Source organism: Caretta caretta, chromosome 4, assembly GCF_965140235.1.
Source record: "Caretta caretta isolate rCarCar2 chromosome 4, rCarCar1.hap1, whole genome shotgun sequence".
NCBI lineage: Eukaryota > Metazoa > Chordata > Testudines > Cheloniidae > Caretta > Caretta caretta.
Window position 1 is genome coordinate 28,762,043 of NC_134209.1, and position 23,192 is coordinate 28,785,234.

The window sequence follows — 23,192 nt, forward strand, 5'->3', positions numbered from 1 at the left end:
CCATACAGCCTTTCACTCTAGTTCTACTAAATCAGTTTCAAATCACACCTTAAGTTAATCAAGTGCAATTTTCTCATCCACAAAAGCCTGAAGGTGGCCTTTGTCTTCCTCCTCAGTTGACATGATTTACACTGTACAGCTAGCACTGTTTTCCTGTAAAGAATCACATTTGTAATGGAAGGAAATGCTATATGCTGGCATTCAAGTTGAAATTCCCCTAAAAGCAGAAGGCCAGCAAGACAACACAAACAGTGCAGTAGCACTCGTGGGAGGGCAATAATCAGATAGGACACCATGTCCACCTACAGAGAGTTGGTGTTGGCCATTGTGGGCAAGCTGGAGGTGTTCAAAATTGATCCAGTGGCCCACAAAATCTCGTTATTTAGACATTGTGCAGGGAGGTGAGGGGGCAATTTCACCCTAAGAGAAAATTGTATTGAAACTTGCATTATGATGTTTTAAGAGTGGTCTGTGAAATATCTCCCTTTCACTTAAGAAAATCAAAATTCAATAGCCTAAACAAATAATGGGAAGGAGCAACCATGACAACCAACACAACAAACCTTTTAGTACTGAAAACTACTTGATAACACACTTTATTGCAAGATAAATTTTGTAATAGTAACACACAATTCTTAGAAGATAAAAATATCAAAAGATACATCTTTAAATCATAATTGAAAGCTCATACCTAGCACAGTGCCAATCTTATTGGTCAAAACAGAATCTGTCTGATCAAGCCAGCCTCCACCGCTGAGGCCTTCTTTAAACTTGATGAGTATAGGCTGATTACTTAGCAGGACCACAAGAATTCTCATGGCTGCAGTTACTGTGGTAGAGTGCAGATGTTCTTCCATAAACAACATAATCCAATCAAAACCCAGGGTCCTGACCAGTTCTTCAGATGCCCTAATAAAAAAAATAGGTTAAATATTTAAAGATTTCTTACAATGGATAGCTTGGCAAGAATGAAAGCTTCAAAATCAGACAAATTCAGACAAGAACATCAGAGAAAATTAAAATCAGTCAAAACATGGACTGGTTTCTCAGGCTACCTGCTACAGAAGGAACCGTCAATCAGATTTCTTTAGCAGTAACTGCTACAGAGTGGTCAGTATTTGTTTGGTTCAATGGGATGGGAGGATTGAGAATACAGTCATTGGGACTATTACAACTGCTTTGAGGTTACTCTAAAAACTGATGTGACACTGGAGGCTAAACAGGAAATTTATGTCTACAAATTACGACTTCTAATATAATATATATAGATAATATAACTGTTTCTTACAGGAGTCATTTACAGGTTATAAAGTTATACAGATGTTATTCAAAAAATTGGAAAACATCAAATCTTTGTGCCATGCACAGGCAGAAGGAAAGTGTTAAGCAGACACTTACGAAAAAATGTAGCATACATCATTTACAAATTTGGGATGTACTTGAACAACCCAAGTTGTTGAATTCCCAGATTATGTTTGAGGTTAAGATTCATTGCCTAAAAGCTATGGCAGAAGTTGAATCTGCTACGTAATCCACAAAAATACATCAAACTGGCTCAGTGCAGCTGTAGCGTGATTGTTAGAATCCTTTAAACCAGAAGATTCAAACTCGACCCACAGGGTTCAAGACCCTTTTTGCTCTCCTTTATGGCTCTTTTGTTTCATTAACCATAAATTGACAGGCTTTCACCTGAAATGTTAAATAGATTTTAATACTATAGAATTAATGAAGTTATTGAGAATTTTTTTATACTGGGATTATTTGATAATTAAATTTTAAATTTTCTGGAATTTGACTGCTGTAAATGTGGATGGCTTGTCTTTTTATATTTTGTATTTTCTCGATCATTGTATATGAAGATGTTATATAAAAGTTATAAATAAAGAATTAAGGAGAGCATTAAGAAATCCGAAACCTGGTTTTGTCGAGATTAAGGGTTAAAAAAACAAACAAACAGTGAAGTCACACAACTGAAAACCTCCTCCCTCCCCACCCCCACCTTTAAAAATGAACAAATGGAATCCCTACAATTGTTATTTCATGAAATAAAATACAAAAAACTTTTGTTTCTCTTAGGGAGAGTCCACATAATTCTTCTCCAGTGCAGCTCCATCCTGTGATAGCAACAACAGTGGACTTTGTAGCTCAGACATGATGCATGTGTTTTTACCATCATACTATCTAAACACAATTAGAGGGTGATTTGGAGGATGAAGAGCAAAGTTAGATGAGACAGTAAAAAAAAAAAAAACACACTTGCACACTGTGTCTACACTAGTGCTGCCACTAGTGTAGACACAGTATTCCAGGTGGGAATACACGGCTGAAGAATTACATATCTGATTTTTTTCTAGTGTAGCCAAAGCCAAATCCTGCTTTCAGTGACACCAGTGCATATTATGAATAATTTCACTTAATTTCATGGATTTCCTCTGGATTTATACCAGTATAACTAGTGACCAGAGTGTGGCTCAGCAGACTTTCTCCCCCTTTACCTGTTATCATAAATCAAACCCACTATTACAGTTACCTCCTTCTTCTCCATCAGATGAGTTATTTATACTTACTGCAAGTTAACACTTGTCTTTTCTTTAGACGTGTATACAAGTTTGAGAAGGATATCTAAAAGTCTGTTCCGCAGAAGAATAAGATTAGCAGAAGCAAGGCCTCCAAAATCCTCCTCTGTTCCTAAACATCAAATTCAGAAATTAAGTGGAATACGAAGCAGATAGCTTTAAACAAGTGCAGTCTAAAATAATAAAACCAGACATTAAAAGCAGGTTGGACAATAGAAAAACACAAAATACAGTCAGTTTGGATATATAGAATCATAGGACTGGAAGGGACCTTGAGAGCTCATCTATTCAGTCCTGTGAACTCATGGCAGGACTAAGTATTATCTAGAACATCCCTGACAGGTGTTTGTCTAACCTGCTCTTAAAAATCTCCAATGATGGAGATTCCACAACCTTCTTAGGCAATTTATTCCAGTGTTTAACCACCCTGACAGTTGGGAAGTTTTTCCTAATGTCCAACCTAAACCAGCCTTGCTGCAATTTAAGTCCATTGCTTCTTGTCCTACCCTTTGAGGTTAAGGAGAATATTATTCCCCCCCTCCTCTTTGTAACAACCTTTTATGTATTTGAAAACTGTTATGTCCCCTCTTAGTCTTCTCTTCTCCAGACGAAACAAACCCAATTTTTTCAGTCTTCCCTCATAGGTCATGTTTTCTAGTCTTTAAATCATTTTTGTTGCTCATCTCTGGACTTTCGCCAATTTGTCCACGTCTTTCCTGAAATGTGGTGCCCAGAACTGGAAACAATACTCCAGTTGAAGCCAAATCAGAGTAGAGCTGAAGAATTACTTCGCAGTCTTGCTTACAATACTCCTGCTAATACATCCCAGAACAAGGTTTGCTTTTTTTGCAACAGTATTACACTGTTGACTCATATTTAGCTTGTGATCCACTATGACCCCCCAGATCCCTTTCTGCAGTTCTCCTTCCTAAGCAGTCATTTCCCATTTTGTACATATGCAATTGATTGTTCCTTTCTAAGTGGAGTACTTTGCATTTGTCCTTACAGAATGTCACTGAATTGAATAATATGCTCCTTATTATGAAGCCTCAACAACAAACCTGCTATTGCAAAATAAGGAAGGGGTAAACTTAGTTTCATTTTCTTTTAGGCACAGATTCCAAAGTATGTCAGCCCAGCTACTTCCATATCGTATTTGCACACTACAATACATCAGAGTTTCAAAATGCCACCCCTAAGAAAAAATGTTCCATTTTTCTGCATGGAGTAAGCAGAGATATTCCAAGTATAAAATTCTTAACTGATTGTTGGTTCTTCAGAGCCATAAACATGCACGGTGCTCTACAAATAAAAAAGATCCTGCCCCAAGGAGCTTACATCTAAAGCAACAAAAAAACCCCACACAAACACAAAAACCCCTATGAGGGATTTAGATACTGGGGAAGATGCAAGGATAGAAGGGCTAAAGAAAGAAGTTGATAAATGCATCTTAAGTGTCATTTTTTTTGTTAGTGTTTGGTACTTTCTTTCGACTATACCTTCCTTCACTTCAGCTTGTGAACCTATCCATGTGCACACAGACAAAAATCAAGTTTTTACATTCTGGAGAAAAAGCATGTTTTGAGGGAAGTTAAAAAAAAAAAAAAAAAAAAAAAAGAGGGTGGGTTCATAAAGGTCCAAAGATAGGTGTTTGCAGAAAAAAGAAGAGTGGGAGTGATCTACTGCGATCAGGTGTTTCTGAAACATTTTGTTTGAATAGACCAAACCTTAATAATCGACCTTAAAATCCACTTGTCTACCGATTCATAATCTCCCAAATCACCTCTCCACTCATTGAATTGTGTAATATCCCTGTGACAGCTACACCAAACACTTACTTTAAAAATAATGCTAACAGAAGATATTTACATATTTACTTCTCTTTTAATGCAATTTAGTAGCTGGAAACAAGGAAGAGAAACATGCCCAGTAACATCTCACACAATAAATAAAAGATTCCTGTAATGCTAAACAAAGGATCTCCATAGATAATAAAGACAAATTCCTTTAAATAAGGGGAAAGAAAAACACAAAATTAGAGATAGAAGTACAATACATATTCTCTAATACCTCCTCAACAGAACAATCACTGCTACAATTGTACTGTTGTAATAGCAGCTTTTAATTATAGTTACTAATGATGTATCAATAAGATCTTGGAACTTTCAGGACAGGAGGAAGTTTAAGATGTCAGGACTATACAGTGGCTTCATTTTTCTGCTTCAGCCTTGTGACAGGAGTTTCACTGGAATATCTTACGTCTGTAGCTTTAAATAAAAAATGTTTTTGAAGTACTTAAAGTGTTCATTTGCAGAGGAGATATTGGCAATTATTTTTTCTGCATGAAAAAAAAAACAACCCAGGCCACACTAATTGATGCTTTCACTTCCTTTTACTGAATGAAAGAGACGCCACATTTGGAGGACAGATGGCACCAGTCATCTCTGTCTCATTAAAGAGGTGGAAATGCCCAACTGTTTTGAAGAAGTGAGTGGGAAGAAGTAGAAAGAAAATATAGTGTTAAGTGAAGGAAAACAAAATGAGAGTAGATACAAACAGGCTTTATTTTTGCACTGCTTGCTTTGCACGCAACGTTTAAAACTTTAAGCTGGAGCCAGTATACAAAGCTGGAGCCAATATACTAGCATTAAAATGTAGAGATCATCATCAACAACAATTGAAAAGCATTTAAGCACACAGAGTGTGTCCCAGATGATTATTTCTCAAACACTGGAAGCTACTTACCAGTTTCAAGCTTTTCTTCATTGTTTACCTCCATAACTACAAACTTCTCACAGACTGCAAATGTAGGCAAAGTGGAAGAGATCACCTGTCCAAACCTTTATGGATAGAGAATTACAATGTGTATTTCTGTGACAGATGGACTTTAATCTGTCAATAATTCACATCTAATAGAATAAAAATACTAGAGAGATGAAAGTATACCAAAAAAGTTAATCCCGTCACTTGTAAAAGACAAAATTTGCCTCAATCTAACATTGTTTGTCAACTGATATGGAAACCAGAATGCAGTCACTTTGACCCATTCAGATTGCTAATGTACTTACTAGGTAAAATATATTGAAAATGCTAGGTTTTAAGAGAGGAAACTTGGAAATATCTCCAGATCCAGACCAAAGGAATGTTAGAAGGTATAGAGGACAATCATTGCTCAGAGACACTAATATGTTCCCCAAGATGGTATACCTTATCTAACATTACTCTTCAAAATGATAATGAAATCTTAACAGGCATGGATGACATGATAATGAATCATCTCCCCGCACAGGCATAAAAAATAGTCAAACACAAATGTGATCTCAGAAAGGGGGAAGAATGACAGCTCCTTGGAGGGAAGAGACTGTCTTAGTGACAGGACACCTACGGGAAGGGGCAAAGTAAGATATCGCATAATCTTACTGTAACTGATCCAAGATGTACCTACCTATCTTAACTCTTGCAGAGTTATATATACACACATCATTTAATTTTTTTAAATCTTATTTTGTCTCTCTTTATTTTTGTTTTGATGACAAGTCATTGTGGGAAAAGTCACCACCTACCCTGGAGCTCTTAATTGTGGCAACGCTCTAGAAAATGCCACTGAGGTTCTGGCTGCTGTCCGAAGTACAGGGAAAGCCAGTGGCCATGACGAGTGGTAGGAACAGGGAACCAAATGTTACAACTTATTCATTTAGTAATAAAATTAAAGCTATGCCCTATAGTATCTGTGTAAATTCTGTCCTGCATAGTAAAAATGGAGCCAGACAAGATGTTTGATCCTATTCAAATTTTCAGTTTTACTGGTTTTGCTCAAGCAAAAAATGCCAAAAAGCCAGAAAAACCAACCAGCCTCCCTACCACAAAATACCCAAAACACTGCAATTTTCTACCCATGTGCAATATCATAAGATACAAGTGGCAAACTTTATCTTATCAGAGAATTTTACCTGTTAGCTAGAATAAGTCTCTCAGATAAGAGTGATAAACGGTGGCAAATGCTGCATTTTAACAACAACTGGATTAACAACAACTCTATGGGTTCTGAAATACCACCTCAATTTAAGTAGAAATGACACACAGACTTAACAATATCCAAGGAAGTTTCATAATCTCTCATAGTAACTGGGGAATTAGAACACTGTGTTCCTCCATTACTGCCCTACATACTGGAAAACATTTTAAGGAGTATCAGTATTCAATCATTTCTGTTTTGACTTAGACTTAAGACACAAGTCGATGCACTGGCTTTAAACTATTTTCTATATTTGGTTCTGCCATTTCTACTGGAACAATTCCATACATAAACTCTTTACTTTAGTCACCCTAGAAGAATTACGATCAGCAGGTTTCTTGCAAAAGCACCAGTATCTTTAAAATAAATCAGTAAACGTTTGTGCTACCTGAGCAGGTCATTGCTGCTGGGGAAGCCCTGAAGCAAAAAGCTCAGTACATTACTAATTGCAGCAATAGTGGGCTGGGACAAAGACATATCTCGAAGAGTCAGCAACAGTTTGGGGATTAGCTGGAACTCCCTCATTAATTTAGCATTCTTTGAGGCTTCACTGAAAGAGAGAAAAGATTTAACAAACAATGAAAACATCTTCTGTGTATGTGTATAATTTGTTATCCCGTAGGCCTTATTATGAGGCCAGTGTCAGCTAATACCTGGATTCTGTGAGAAGTTCAATGAAGTGCTCAAATAATGAAAGATGAAGCTCATATGGTGCATGAAGCCAGACCTGAAATACAGAATACACAGTGGTACGTTTTGTATACAAATCTATTTTCTTGTTTAAGTTAAACAAAAAGTTAACATCCTATTTAATATACCAAGAGATAGACAAGCCACAGTTTACTGCTTAAAAAAAAAAAAAAAGTCAAACAGTGGATTAAAATCCTTGCTGTACATTATAATTATCCTGTCCACTCTGTTCAAATGCTGATTTCAAAGACATAAATTACATAGCCGTCAGTCCCAAATAAAGTTCAAACAGATGAACAAAAAGACTGCAGAAGAACACAGGACACCAAAAGTTCTCTCTCAGTGTATAGTAAAATGGGAGTACAGTTTAACAACATCAGAATATAGCAAAACTAGGCTGTGTGAAAAGCTCGTCAGCCTGATTCTGATTTCAACTACACCCATTTTATGTCTAATGTATCTTCACTGGAATTACTCTGGATTTACATTGGTGCAAATGTTACCAGAATCAGGCTCTACATGTCTCTTTTAAAATACTTTTTAATGGACATGAAGCTATATTTGTTTGCAATAATTAGCTTAGTTTCTCTGTCAAGATTAAATAATATCTTCACTGACAACTCTTCTCAGTGTCATACCAAATTTTGCACACAATGTTTTAAGTAATTATTTCTATTCTTTACTGCAGATTAATAGTTAATCAATGGAAACAGCAAGACAGACAAAAGTAAGTAAGTTCAACATTAAGGCTGTAAATTTTAAGTCTGGTTTGCCGCTGAACAAAAAACAATGAAGAGTCGTGCCTCTTTTAGCATCCTTGTAATATATTATAAAAAGGTTTGAAAGGTTTTTTTTTTTGTTTTTAGTAAGTGGGTTTTCTTGCCCTTTGCATTTTTTTTTTAAACTTTGGAAGTATCGGGAAGAGAAAGTCTTCTTTTCCCCGTTTAGCTGGAGGTCTCCCTTGGAGAACCCAAAGCAGACGATGCTTTCTCAATCTGAAATGAAGTGGTTGGGCTGTTGAATCTTAAAGACACTATCTTCCTACTTCTAGTTAAACAGGGTTTAAAAACAAAAACAAAGGTGTGTACAGTCTAAGTAAACCATCTCCTTCTCACTTAATTAGGTTTCCCATTTTTTATATCTTTAGTATCATTAACTTATTAGTTCTTGAGTTGCTCTAAGAGTCTTTCTTGAAAAACAAAGCAGAGATGACCCAAACTGAGCAGTTTCATGGAGACCAAGATCTTTGACACCACAGCTGTTACTTTGTTGAATATATTATCTCTGTGAAACCATTGAACAGCAGGATCTTCAACAAACTACTTTTTATTTTGATGATCTTATTCTTTGTGAAAGAAGACATTGCTCTGCTGAAGATCCTACTCTATTTTAATCTGTTCAACTGGCTCAAGACATCTACTGCTGAATCAGCAGAAGAAAGTTTGTTGAAAATTTTTTTGAACAAACTTTTTTTGGTTAAAAAATTACTTTTTTTAAAAAACAATACAATGTTGAAAAAGCTAATTGGTTTTCTGAAAAATAAAGGCAATTTGACAAAAAATTTTCAAACAGCTCTATTGTTGCTCTGATTCAGAAGTGAAGGTCTGCGGTAGGGGTAGTTCAATCTGTTCACATCTTTGCTTTTTTGGATTTAGGTTAGCTATAATATAAAGAACAACATTAACAGGCACACAATACTTGTGTCTATTAGCATATTGTAAAAAAGCAAAAATGGGCACACACTCATTTTTCTTTTCTGTGGATCACCTGTGAAAGGTTAAAGTCAAAGGATCAACTTTACATTTCCTGGCTACTTATTCATAACCTTAATACATTTAAAGCATGATAATACACCCGGATGGATTTTCAAAGCACGTCACTGGCACTAATGAGAGAGCTGTAACAATTCCATGAAAGTTAATTAAAAGGAAATGCTACAGGAACAAATAGGCTCAATTTTCACACATGTCCCCAGATGTGTATTTAGACACCTAAATTGACACATAGGGATGAAAACTGTGCACTTCCGTACCTTAAGAGCTGATTTGAGCAAAATAGAATATCCTATTAGGGAATTAATATTTGAAAATAGGGCTTCTCAATTAAAAAAAATAGCAAAGTACTACAGAAATAAGATTGTCAACTCAGCTTGTGTTTTGCATAGGTAAAAAGCAGAGAGAACTCAACAGTGCGTGATCAGAGTCCTGTGTATTAAGAACATAAGAACAGCCCTACTGGATCAGACCAAAGGTCCATCTAGCCCAGTATCCTGTCTCCTGACAGTGGCCAGTGCCAGGTGCCCCAAAAGGAATGAACAGAACAGATAATCATCAAGTGATCTATCCCCTGTTGCTCATTCCCAGCTTCTGGCAAACAGAGGCTGGGGCACCATTCCTGCCCATCCTGGCTAATAGCCATTGATGGACTTATCCTCCATGAACTTATCTAGTTCTTTTTTGAACCCTGTTATGGTCTTGGCCTTCACAACATCCTCTGGCAAGGAGTTCCACAGGTTGACTGGGCGTTGTGTGAAGAAAAACTTCCTTTTATTTGTTTTAAACCTGCTGCCTAATAATTTCATTTGGTGACCCCTAGTTCTTGTGTTATGAAAAGTAGTGAACAACACTTCCTTATCTACTTTCTCCACACCAGTTATTATTTTATAGATCTCAATCATATGTCCCCTTAGTCATCTCTTGTCCAAGCTGAAAATTCCCAGTCTTATTAATCTCTCCTCATACGGAAGCCTTTCCATACCCCTAATCCTTTTTGTTGCCCTTTTCTGAACCTTTTCCAATTCCAATACATCTTTTTTGAGATGGGGAGACCACATCTGCACACAGTATTCAAGATTTGAATGGATTTATACCATGGATTTATATAGAGGCAACATGATATTTTCTCTCCTATTATCTAGCCCTTGCTTAATTATTCCCAGCATTCTGTTTGCTTTTTTGACTACCGTTGCATATTGAGTGGATATTTTCAGAGAACCATCCACAATGACTCCAAGGTCTCTTTCTTGGGCGGTAACAGCTAATTTAGACCCCCATCATTTTATATGTATAGCTGGGATTATGCTTTCCAATGTGCATTACTTTGCATTTATCAACATTAAATTTCATCTGCCATTTTGTTGCCCAGTCACCCAGTTTTGAGAGATCCTCTTGTAGCTCTTTGCAGTCTGCCTGGGTCTTAACTATCTTTAGTAATTTTCTATCATCTGCAAATTTCGCCACCTCACTGTTTACCCCTTTTTCCAGATCATTTATGAATAGGCTGAAAAGGACTGGTCCCAGAACAGGCCCCTAGGGGACACCACTCTTTACCTCTCTCTAATCTGAAAACTGACCGTTTATACCTACCCTTTGTTTCCTGGCTTTTAACCAGTTTCCAATCCACAAGAGCACCTTCCCTCTTATCCCGTGGCAGCTTACTTTGCATAAGAGCCTTTGGTGAGGGACCTTGTCAAAGGCATTCTGAAAATCTAAGTACACTATATCCACTGGATCCCCTTGGTCCACATGCTTGTTGACCCCTTGGAAGAATTCTGGGAGATTGGCGAGGCATGACTTCCCTTTACTAAAACCATGTTGACCCTTCCTCAACAAATTATGTTCATATATACATCTGACAATATTGTTCTTTATTATAGTTTCAACCAGTTTGCCCGGTACTGAAGTCAGGCTTACAGGCCTGTAATTGCCGGGATCACCTCTGGAACCCTTTTTAAAAATTGGTGTCACATTAGCTATCCACAAGTAATCTAGTACAGAAGCTGATTTAAATGATATGTAACAGACTACAGTTAGTAGTTCTGCAATTTCACATTTGAGTTCCTTCAGAACGCTTGGGTGAATACCATTTGGTCCTGGTGACTTACTGCTGTTTAATTTATCAATTTGTTCCAAAACCTCCTCTAATGATACCTCAATCTGGGACAGTTCCTCAGATCAGTCATCTAAAAAGAATGGCTCAGATTTGGGAATCTCCCTCACATCCTCAGCCGTGAAGACAGATGCAAAGAATTCATTTAGTTTCTCCGCAATGGCCTTATCGTCCTTGAGTGCTCCTTTAGCACCTCGATTGTCCAGTGGCCTCACTGGTTGTTTAGCAGGCTTCCTGCTTCTGATGTACTTAAAAAAAAATTGCTATTACTTTGAGTCTTTGGCTAACTGTTCCTCAAATTCTTTTTTGGCCTTCCTAACTGTATTTTTATACTTCACTTGCTAGTGTTTATACTCCTTTCTATTTTCCTCACTAGGATTTAACTTCCACTTTTTAAAAGGATGCCTTTTTGCCTCTCACTGCTTCTTTTACTTTGTTGTTTAGCCATGGTGGCCCTTTTTTGGTTCTCGTACTATATTTTTTTAATTTGGGGTATATATTTTAGTTGAGCCTCTATTATGGTGTCTTTAAAAAGTTTCCATGCAACCTGTAGAGATTTCACTTTTGGCACTGTACCCTTTAATTTCTGTTTAACTAACCGCCCCATTTTTGTGTAGTTCCCCTTTCTGAAATTAAATGCTACAAGTGTTGGTCTGCTGTGGTGTTTTTCCTGCCACAGGGATATTAAATTTGATTATATTATGGTCCAGCTATCTTCACCTTGTGTAACATCTTATGTAACATGCTTTTGCTATTCTTCACACCATAGCATAAGATAAGGACAAAACAACAGCATTTAACTCTGAATTACTTTACTTTTACTGGTTTGAAACTGCAAGCTTAGGGTTCTTTTTGTAGACCATGCATATGGAAGTTTAATGGGGATCTTATACACAGATTCGGATATGCTGTACTGGAATTTTACCCCATTGTTATTTTCAACGTATCTTTTGTATCTCAATATATTTACCACAGTAAAACATATAGGTTAGCAGAAACTGCTGTTCAACTGCTAACTGCAAACCTCATCCTCTTCTACAGTGAAAAGGTATACCTTTTGTATCCAGTAATAATTTTATTTGCAGTGAAGCAACTGCAGTAGGAAGATTACCATGAGAATTACACTGTGGTAGATCAGAGGCTCTCTACAGTTTGTCCGCTGTACTGAACTATGTATAAAGTATAATATTCTCACAATAATCACCTTCTCTGTTGTGATTTACTGCCAACGTATTATATTAGCACCTGAATCATTAACCGTCCAAATAACATTTCTAGTTGTCAGGGATGCTATACGTACTTCAAAATCACATAGCAGATCCTGGAAGGCAGTTGAATTTGGAATAATGGAGGTTTCATGCCCACTATCCACAGTTCCCACCAAGGAAAAGGTCAAATGTAGTATATGGCTGTTCAAAAGGGAGCGCTTCTTCTTTAGCAACATTGCCAGTAACTGGAAAAAAAAATTAGCAGCACATGAACATTCTTTCTAAGCCTTTGTTCCTGTCAATAATCCATATTACAAACATTTTGCAGACAAAGAAAATATGAATCCTATCAGAGCACAACGGATCCAGCAGAGGAATGTGGACACAGTAAATCCACTTTAACAAAAGGGAGCTTTTATAAAATGTAGGAGCAATAAACTTGCTATAACCTTGTAAGCTTGAAGGGTGTGATGAAAAAGCAGGGAGATGGAATTGGGATCAACTGGAAAAAGGCAAGCACGTTGAGCTGGAGGGATATTTCCCTGCTCCTAAACGATCTAATATTCTTTACCACTGGCTGGGGCACATGTCTAGCGTTGCACTGAATTTGCACTGCTGTAACCAGTACCACCTCAGACAAAAGGTCTCCAAAAACATTGGTGTAATATGGCAAGTGAAAGGCCATTTCATGGCAAAAGCAAGGAGGGCTTTTCAAATCTGAAGTCTGAGTATTAGGAAGGGAATAACAGGGGATTCAAAGGCAAGTTACAGAAGTGCTTTATATCCAAAATCTGAACAGTCCTGAATTCTAACTTTTAGTGACCCTAATCTAGTAATCCCATAAAACTGATCATATGCTTTTTCTGTGGTCCTAGGATTGCCATTTTAAAAAAAAGTATCTCTGAATTATGGTTCTTTATTAATCCCCAGCAAAACACTAGGTCAGAACACCAATAGAGACTTTTTATATCCAGAAGTTTTTAAAAACATAATGGCAGATTTGATTAGTACTATGCTATCAATAGCTCTAAAACCTTGATATTCTGGGTGTTGTGCCCAGTGAGCAGAAATGGACTACTGAGCTGGATTGTATTAAATGTGTAAGATCCGTTACAATATTTGAAAGCAAACTAGAAAGTACAATACTGAAACAGCAGTCTTTTCTCTTGGGGCAGCCTTTTGGGAAAAGGCCATCCTAAAAATGTGTTAAAATAATGTTAAATGTCTTTTTTAAACCCATCAAAACTGAAGATAGCTTGAATGAAAACTCGCACTCAGCCCTCAACTCAACAATTGAGGCTAAGTATTGGCAGGGTCTTATGTGATCAGATATATTCTATAGGAACAACAGGACATCATTATTTGAAGATAGGGTGACTGTCTTAATAAAATATCTGGGAATTACTTCTAATTCAACAACACCCAAGGACTTCAATGATGACTTTGAAATGGGCTGGTACACAGTACTATGACGTCCTAGCACAAGCTGCCATCTTGTACTCCAGAACTTCCAGTTACTATAAGGCAAGCAACTTTCTCTTCAAGTGCTGTTCCCTATGCATATTCCACTGTGGGTGATTGACAAGCAGTACTCAAATACGAGGTGTGTGCGAGATTGTAGATGGCAGAGCTGAACAAAGAACTGCTGTTCCAAAAGATGCATTAGTAGAGGAGTCTTGTACAAAGACATAGTGTTTCACAAACGTGTGAACTGAGCTCCACGTAGCTGCCTTACAAATATCAAGTAAAGGCACCTTATGAAGCAATACCACAGGTGTTGCTTGCCTTTTTGTGGAATGAGCTCTTACCCCATAAGGGAGAGGAAGACTAGACAGCTGACAGAGCAAAATCCAGTCCAAGAAAATTTCAAAATTCTTTAACAGGATATAGCCTGACCCGTGACCCTTTCTGCTTTGTCAACAAATAGTCTATGGGACTTCCTGATTGTTTTTGTTCTCTCAAAGTAAAAGGCTAAGGCTTATCCAACATCAAAGGAATGGAACCTCCTTTCTTATGAGGATGTGTGAGGTTTTGGGACGAACACAGGTAAGGAGACAGTCTGGTTCAGGTGAAACTCAGATGACTCTGGGGGTGAATTTAGCGTGTAAACGTAATGAAACCTTGTCCTAATGGAACACAGTGTAAGGAAACTCCATCATCAGCACCCCAAGCTCACCAACCCTCCTGGTTGAGGTGATAGCTACGAGTAATGTGACCTTCATGGATAGGAGAGATACGGAGCAAGAAGCTAATGGTTCAAAAGGAGGCTTAGTGAGTACTGAGAGAACAAGGTTCAAGTCTTATTAAGAAGTAGGCTTTTTTAATAGGCCGAAATTTACTAATTAGGCCTTTTCAGAGTCTGCTATTCAGAGGATGTGCGAAGATCTAATAGCTCTATGAAGGCACATGGTATACACTGATTGCTGCCAAGGGGACCCATAAGGAACTGACAAACAAACCTGGTGTCTTCAAGGATGAGAAATGTTCTTAATCCTAAAGCATAAGGTGGTAAAAATAAATTAATTAAAACCTACCTCGCTTTTTGTACAGGAATCATAAAAATTACAAGACAGACATATTTTACTATCAGTTTCATTAAAACAAAAATAAAGTCCAGAATGAGAAGACGTTTCTGGAAAAGCGCACCCACATAGAGAAATGCTTGCACTTGGCTAGGCAGCAATTCCTAGTGGAATCCTTCCATTAGAAAGAATAATCTGTACAGCTCAAGAACATGATTGCTCTAAGGACAATCCTCATCCAAAAACCAGGCTCAGATGTGGTAGCCAAGGGTTGGGATGCCTGATATCTTGCTACTCCCCTGAGTCAGTAGATTGGGAAACGTAAAAATGATGATCGGTGCCGGAGATGACATGTGTAGGAGATTCAGGTACCAAAACTGTCTGGTCCTGCTGGATCATGCACAAAATCTGAAGCAGGAGCGGAAATGGAGGGAAGGAATAGTTCAGATGATCTGACCATGGAGAAGTAGAGCATCACCCTATTAGTGGTGACCCAGAGCTCTTCTGGAACAATGTATGTTGCACTTAATGTTTATTTGGGAGGTGAACAGATCCCTGGTAGGGGTTCCCCATAGATTGAAGCCACACTTGTAGACAATGAAGGGGGAGTGCTACAAACTCTTGGCAATTAAGCTCTTAGCATGATGGAATTTAAGGATGTCCCAATGAAGTCCAAGACCATATTTATATTATTCAACTGGTAGTAAGATTAAAACAGCTATTGATACTAAATATAATAAATAAAAAGCAATTTTTAGGTGCATTGAAATGTAAGAGTGCCAAGTTACATGGAAATTCAGTCTACCTGCTCTGCTATGTCTGACTTTTTAAGTACCTGATAACCTTTGATTCTTTCCATTTCTTTGCTGGCTAGTGGGTTGCTCTTTACGACACACACCAAGGCCTTCACAGCTGCATACAGTCCTTCTACATCAGATGCCATGGCTACCAAACCCAGAATAGCAGCAGCTCCACCAATGTATTGTAATGTAGTGGCAACAGGCTTTGGGACAAATGTTCTTACTCCTATGCATAAGGTGGTAAAAATATAATAATTAAAACCTACCTCACTTTTTGTACAGGAATAATAAAAATTACAAGACAGACATATTCTACTATCAGTTTAATTAAAACAAAAATAAAGTTGATGAATTCTATTAAGCCCATAAAAAGGAAGAGGAAGAATTGTGTTTAAGTTATTTAATTGGCTTAATGAAAGCATAGGTATTGTGGAAAGTCATTGTGATGTTTATATTTTTTAATGGTAGAAATTAAACAAAGAAAACATGTTAATAAACTAAATAACCTGTATTAATACAATAAAATAATGTAGACAATCTTTATTTGATGGATACTTAATCATATCCACCTTCTAGACCTTTGTTCTTATATACTGTAAATCAAAAATATTTAATGCAGTAAACACACATTAACATCAAAATATCTCACCCAAATATCCTATCAGAGCTGCACCGATGGTGCGTGCAGGTCCATTCAGATGTCCTGCTGAGTTGTGCAGTAGCTTCACTGGCGTGGCATTCTCATGGGAAGAAACAGCCAGCTGAACAAAATACCATGAAAGAGAGTGATTGAGTCAGAAGATTTTTGCTATTGTTGAAAATGATGTTGTGCCTCTACGACAGTATCCTGCAACATTTGGGCAAACCTTATGGAATTAAGTTAAACCTTTTTGAATCATGTTTAATACCTTTAAGGGCCCATTGTATTGAAAATGCAAATGTTTGCATACTACTGTGGGACTGTATAGAACTTCTTTAGGAGCAAGAAGGATTAATGCAATCTCTGGGAGATATTAGGTATTTTAAAGCATTTTTGGGGACACTATGTGTGAACTGGATTTCCTAGGAAATATTTAGGAATGAGGGGAATGCAACTGATCTACTTCAAAATCCACTCTTTGGAAGCCATGCCCTGAGGGACAAAAAACCTATTGTTTACTGATTTCCTGCTCCTGGAAACTCCAGATCAAACACCCCTGAACTGAATAAAGATTGGACTACTAACTTTTCGTGTGTGCTAGTTCTCAGCTGAGACTGTTCTGAACTAGCATAATGACAGGTTTCAGAGGAACAGCCGTGTTAGTCTGTATTCGCAAAAAGAAAAGGAGTACTTGTGGCACCTTCTGAACTAGTGAAACAAAACAGACCCCTTTGCGGGAGGGGAGAGGTGAATCTCTGGTAAACTTATTAGCAAGTATGTAGGTTCTTTTATTGTTTTTAATAATTTTTTTTGTACTGTTTATACCTTCAGAATAAATATGTTTGTATAGGAAGTGCTGTGTGACACTTTATAACTGATGTCAATTACACTGTGTATCATCCCTGAAAGGAGAAGCAAGCAGGCCTGTTTACATAGATGGTCTTTTGCTGTGAAGCCAGGGAACCGTGCAGCCTGGAAATGTTACAGTCAGAAGAGAGAGAGACACAGGTCTCCTTCCAAGAAAGGCAACGGCTGGGGACTTGGGTCTCTAATAGTGGGTGCGCTTCCTGGATTACTGAGGGGCAATACAGATGCAGCTGCCCTGAACTGTGACAGATGTGACTATTTCTCTCTCTTTCATGGTAAAGAATGGATAAGGTTTAAAAATAAAATTAACTTTCAAATAACCCAAAGGGGCCACTGAGATAACTTATCACAGAAGTTGGACAAGACCTAGGATTTCCACTGACCCTATTTCTATGAAACAAATTACAACACTTAGAAATGGTGGTCCCATCAGTAATCAATTCAGTGACAGGTTAAAAAAATTAAATTAGCCAAGATCATCATTTGTTAGACCGACTATCAGTTTTACAAATCAGAGTAAAAATTAGAGACATCATCTTGCTCCAAGTAAAGGAAATTAGTCAAAACTGCAGTTGCCCCCATGACATTAACCTTCAAACGTTTATGCACATGAGGGTTAATGGAAGAACACACATTTGCACATTCAGAAGATCGGGCCATTAGTAATGTTTACTTCCATTACTATCAACTTTGTTGTTCTACAGTATGACCCTAAATATTTTCATTGGGAATTACAACGAGCATCTGCAACAAAGGGAAAAAAGGAATAAAACAGTCATTAGTAATTCTAATGGAGAGGATCATCTAAGATCATCATCCCATAAAATGGTTCAGTCCAGTTTAAAAAACTTACCTAAGAGAAAAATGAAGTCGGAGAACATTTTTAGTAAATAGGACCCAGATCCACAAAGGTATTTAGACACTTAACTTCCACAGATTTCAATGGAAATTAGGAGCCTAAATACCTTTGTGAATCTGGGCCTAGGTGATTGCTATCACAGCAGCATAGAGCCCAAATGTCAGACAGAATTAAAAACAAAAATTAACAGTGAAAATATATAGAATTATAAGTCTGAGACCATTTTTAACCTAGCAAAATTTTGAAGTCAATACCATGTATTTTCTAACATACCTGTTTGGCAATAGCTTTACTATCCAATTTGTTGTAAACTTTCCTTATTCTTGCCACTGTAAGTGAAGAAACTGAGAGTGCATATAAACCAAAAGAGACTTTCTCCTCTGGTACCAAAGATACTGGAGATGGGCTGACTCCTTCCGATTTAGAATCTTTACCTTTAAGATAAGAAAAACTTATTTTAAAACCAGAACTATTTTTCTTTAGAAAATTTTAAAAGTAAAATTGCAATACACTTTACACTAGAGATATGCCTCCAATAATAAATTCAGTGGCTACGAATAACCTTTCTAAAGATAGAGTTAACATCCAACAGCACTATATAAACTCCTACTGTACATACAAGAAGTCATAGAACTTGCCCCTATTATTAAAAACATGTTTATTTTCCTTCCTATTCAAAGGTAAATTATATCAATCCTTAATGGCCAGTCTGCTGTCTGTGACCAACAATACAACTTCTGGCTTCCCCCTCCTCATTCAGTCAAGATGGGCACCAAGTCAGGCTGTTTCCCCCATTTCTTTCTGACCTGAAAGAGAGCTGTTAAGACCACCCCACTTACCTTGCTAAGAAGGCAAGTCTGTTATGAAAGCCTGATCTTAGAAAAATCACTAGAACAGGAATATGCACTGCTGTGATCAAGCCATGGAAACCAAATAAGCAAATAATATCGCTGTTTACTGGCTAATCTGTGGCTTGGTTTGCGACAACATGACAGTACCTCTGCTAAGAGAAACACTCTAGGAAAAGAGAATGAGATCCAAGGCTGAATTAGAAGAGGGAGCTGAAGGCCCAGAGGAAGTCAGAAGGGCAAAAATGACCTCTGACTCATTTATCCACTGCCCTGGAAGGGGATGCTTCTTACAAAGTTCTGCTCCACTCCTGCGTGGTAGAGCTGCATCTGCAATACCTAGTGAAAAAGTGCAGTGCAAATCCTGTTCACTTAATGTCTCCTCTCTCTGGGTCAGGAAGTGTCTAGGGCTCCACTGGAGCAGGCTCTAAAACTAACCTGACAGGGAATTCCCGTGGCCTCCTAAGCCTCCTGGATACCAGACTTGATCTTTTGTTCATGACATATTTTGATGCCTGGAGGTCTTTCCTTTAACCCACCAAGACAGTGAATAGAAGACTATTTCCCTGAAGATTTCTAATCTACGTGTATCTTGAGGACCCTTCTGGGGTCCAGACTGCACCAGGTTTTTCTCTTTATGGCTTCAGACTGGGACAGAAACTTAGAAAGAAGGCATCCTGGTTAGCTGAAAGAGGGACAGGACTATTGGCAAAATATATGATGGGCAAATGACCTACAGCAGTGCTTCTCAAGCTATCTGATGTGGGGGACTGGCAAATTTTTTTCCCAATGTGAGCGCAGACCAGTAGCCGATTGCTCACAGACCGGCACCGGTCCACGGACGACCACTTTGAGTAGCACTGACCTACAGAGACCAGTTTATCTCTCTGCAAGACCCAACATAGAGGATTTCAGGAAAACAGAGAGCTCTCCTGTTCTCCTAGGTAAAGGATTTGGCCTCCAACAACGAGCCTCAGGGAGAAAAATGCAAATCTGCCAGCAGGGCGGGCTGAAGGCAGTTTGATACAGGTTCAGACTACCCAGAGGCACTGGGAAGTTAACCAGATTGAGGGCAGAAAAAGGCACCTACCCTTCAGGAAATCTGATACCAAGGAAGAAGGCCCCACAGTTGTACAATCTACCAAACCCCTTACAGTGCTTAGCACAGCTCACAGTAAAGGAACAAGTGGCTAGGCCTTTGACAAAAACATTCTAGCCTGCCTAGCTGGATAGAAAAAAAAAATCTTTGCCTTCCATCACATGGAAAAACTCAGCTTGTACAGGAAGAAAGTGAAAGTGGTCACTTTTTCATGGGTGCAGTACAACCTAAAACACCCCAATGAAGAAACTTAGCTTCAGTGAGACGGGAGAAGAGACTCAGGAGTCCTGGGTCTGAGTCATCACTGGACCCTACTGAATAAGCTCTTTGCATAAGAGCATAGGGATGTTTACTTCTTGCACCAGCAGGTCCATGTGCCAACCCTGCCTTGGTCACTTTTGGCAACTAGATTTTAAGAAGTCTTGTGCTGAGCAAAAAGAAAAGGAGTACTTGTGGCACCTTAGAGACTAACCAATTTATTTGAGCATGAGCTTTCGTGAGCTACAGCTCACTTCATCAGATGTACTCATGTGCTGAGCAGTTTTCTTTAGGACTCACCACATGAGCAGGAGGACTGTAATCTAGAGAAAAGATTAACGGAATAGCAAATGGATCCAGAGCTAGAGTTATTGGGTCTGGATACCTGCTGCCAGGAAAAGGAGCACTTGACACTGACTTTTGTTGTGAACAGGTCTATAACAAGGATTCCTCAAATCTTGGGAACTGGTTGGAAAGCCTCTAAGATGAGCTTCTTTCCTCTTTGACTGAGTTTTGTCCTCAGCTCCAGACACCACTTCAAATGCTGTCTCTGTTCCAACTTTTGGGACAGCCTTTGGGATCACGTGAGAGATTCTTTCGTCCTTCAGGAAAGCTCTGTGGTTAGTTTTGTCTGTCACAGCTCATTTCACCCACTGCCTTACTCCTCTGAGATAATGGAGGTTTTTCTCAGTGACAGCAGAAAAATGTTAAGGTCCCTGTGGGAAAAAGCTACTGTAAGAAGCAGCACGCTTGATTTTTTCTGTTGGTTTTTCATTTTTTCTTTAGCCTTTTGTGCTTGAGAGTTCTGTGACTATTAGAGGTAGCCATGGAAATTTCCTTCCTGCATGTTGCTTTCAGTGAGGTAGGAATCTGAATGCAGAGGCAAAAGAGGGAGCTCTACAAAGTAGAAAAATCCTGAATGATGGCTGTTCATCATCCTGCCAGAGCAAATGAGGAGGAACACACTGTCTGAGCTGTTCCAGACAGAGCTATTCAACATGTTTCTGAAATCAAGTGACCATGTTTTCCGATCACCACACCATCACCACATTCTATTTCCAAAAAGAACTCTCAAAAAATGGTTACAATACCAATGTAACCATTACTCTCCTTTGTTTGCAATAAACTGGTAATAATTTTGTATGCACTACATTTTGTCCAGTGTAATTTTATTCTCCGTTGAACTATGTTTAGGCACCATAAGCAATTACATTTCAATATAACTTTGTTTAAATCAGTGGATCAATTAAAAGAATTATGATATTCTATATTGATGCTGGAGACCAATAATTAATTCACAGTCCATATGTTAAAACAATAATTCTGAGATAATTCTGAGCTCTTAAGAGTTTGGTTCATAGTAACCCCTTTTCCTATGAGTTGCTGGGCCCTCACCTTTCTCAAACAGTAAGTAAATGGGGGGCTTTCATTGTTCGTAGGGTAGATTCGGGATTAAAAAAGATCCAAAAACATAATCCTCCCTAAAATCATTTACAACAAATGTATTTGTACTTACATGGGATGTACACTGCTTGAAAGCTTCCAACATAATTTGGTCCCAGCTCATAAATGGTGCTAACACTTGAAAGAGGCAAGACTTCCTCTACGAAATGCGTTGGTCCCAGACGCCAAACCAGGGAGGAGATCTGGCGTTGGGCAGGCGGTGTGCCAGTATAGGCATAAACTGTGCTGACTACGGGTGGATTAGTAGAACCTGACCCGCCTGGGGTACTGTGAACATAGTGAAGCTGTAAAAGAGAAACAAGTGACAAAGCTGTTAGGAGGAGTACAAAGCTGTCACAAAAAGAAAGTAAATAACGGCTGGGAGCACGGTTGTGGCTCTAGGAGGGGGGATGCAGACAGAGGCTGGAACCACAGCTGGGGGCAGGCGTGGAGCCCTGGGTGAGGGGCTGGCGGGAGCAGAGCCTCGGGGCTGGAGGAAGCTGAGCCCTGCGTAAAACCTGGGGGTGCTGCAGCACCCGCCTCCCCTCCCATAGTTCTAGCACCTATGGCCATGCTATGTCCCATAACCAAGCTCTTTCTAAAAGAGTTTTAAAGAACACAAGTAACTCCTAACATTTGGCTTATTTTGAAGTTGTTACACACTGATAGAGAAGTTACTCTAGATTCATTGTTTTATTTACTGGCTCTTTTATCGCTCTCATCGCCATTGTATCTTTGTACCTTTAGTCTAAAAAACAAACAAAAAAACAACGAAAGCCTAACATGCCAGACAAAATCACTAGAACACAAAATTACAGTTAATATTTCTGATATAACCATATTTTATACTCTAGTGATCCCTGCACTTATTCTTTAAAAATTTAAGATAACAGCAATGGTAGTTCACACCACTGATCATGCTGATGCACAAATAAGCAAGGTTATTTCATTCCAGTGACAGGGAAACAGAAATAAGTTTGCCTTTCTGATCTAAGGAATAAACACTGCCCCATATACAGTAAGTGCAACCACTAAACAGGTACTTCCCAATATACAGTACAAAGGTTTTTTTTAAATATATGGAACAAAGTCTGCAACAATGGTCTCCAAATTTGTATACTAAATGAAATTTAATGCTACAATTTGCTATAGACCCTTGAGGTCTTTACATAAAATCCTTAAAGTAAGGACTGCCATTATCAACCAATTTCCTGCTCAAATTCATCATTGTAGCTTCATGCAAAACTCCGGCATTTACATTTAAGGAAAATAGAACTGCTTAGAAGATAAACAGATTCTGTAGCACACAAACATACGTCTACAATTATACCCTGGAAGTTTCATCAGGCTCTGGGAAAGAAAAACATTTTTGGAAGACTGCCCTTTTACAATGGTTCCAAAGCTTTTTTGCACATTTTCTCTTTTCAGTAACATGATAGAGAGCTCTTTCAATTCTGCTTCTTTCAAATTTTGTATCAG

The 23,192-nt window shown here is 38.3% G+C and overlaps 1 protein-coding gene across 6 annotated transcripts in view; it reads right to left on the bottom strand.

Annotated features, from left to right (window-relative positions):
* Positions 1-23,192, bottom strand: part of WDFY3 (WD repeat and FYVE domain containing 3) — a 306,761-nt gene that overhangs the window by 99,900 nt on the left and 183,669 nt on the right. For all 6 annotated transcript variants that reach the window (XM_075127477.1, XM_048848044.2, XM_048848041.2 and 3 more), the window contains 10 exons: positions 21,787-22,018; positions 18,339-18,499; positions 16,349-16,460; positions 15,735-15,925; positions 12,470-12,622; positions 7,245-7,318; positions 6,980-7,141; positions 5,322-5,416; positions 2,568-2,688; positions 692-909 (listed from right to left, as the gene is read on the bottom strand). In XM_075127477.1, the coding sequence (XP_074983578.1) occupies positions 692-909; positions 2,568-2,688; positions 5,322-5,416; positions 6,980-7,141; positions 7,245-7,318; positions 12,470-12,622; positions 15,735-15,925; positions 16,349-16,460; positions 18,339-18,499; positions 21,787-22,018 (1,519 nt within the window). The remainder of the gene's footprint in view (positions 1-691; positions 910-2,567; positions 2,689-5,321; positions 5,417-6,979; positions 7,142-7,244; positions 7,319-12,469; positions 12,623-15,734; positions 15,926-16,348; positions 16,461-18,338; positions 18,500-21,786; positions 22,019-23,192) is intronic.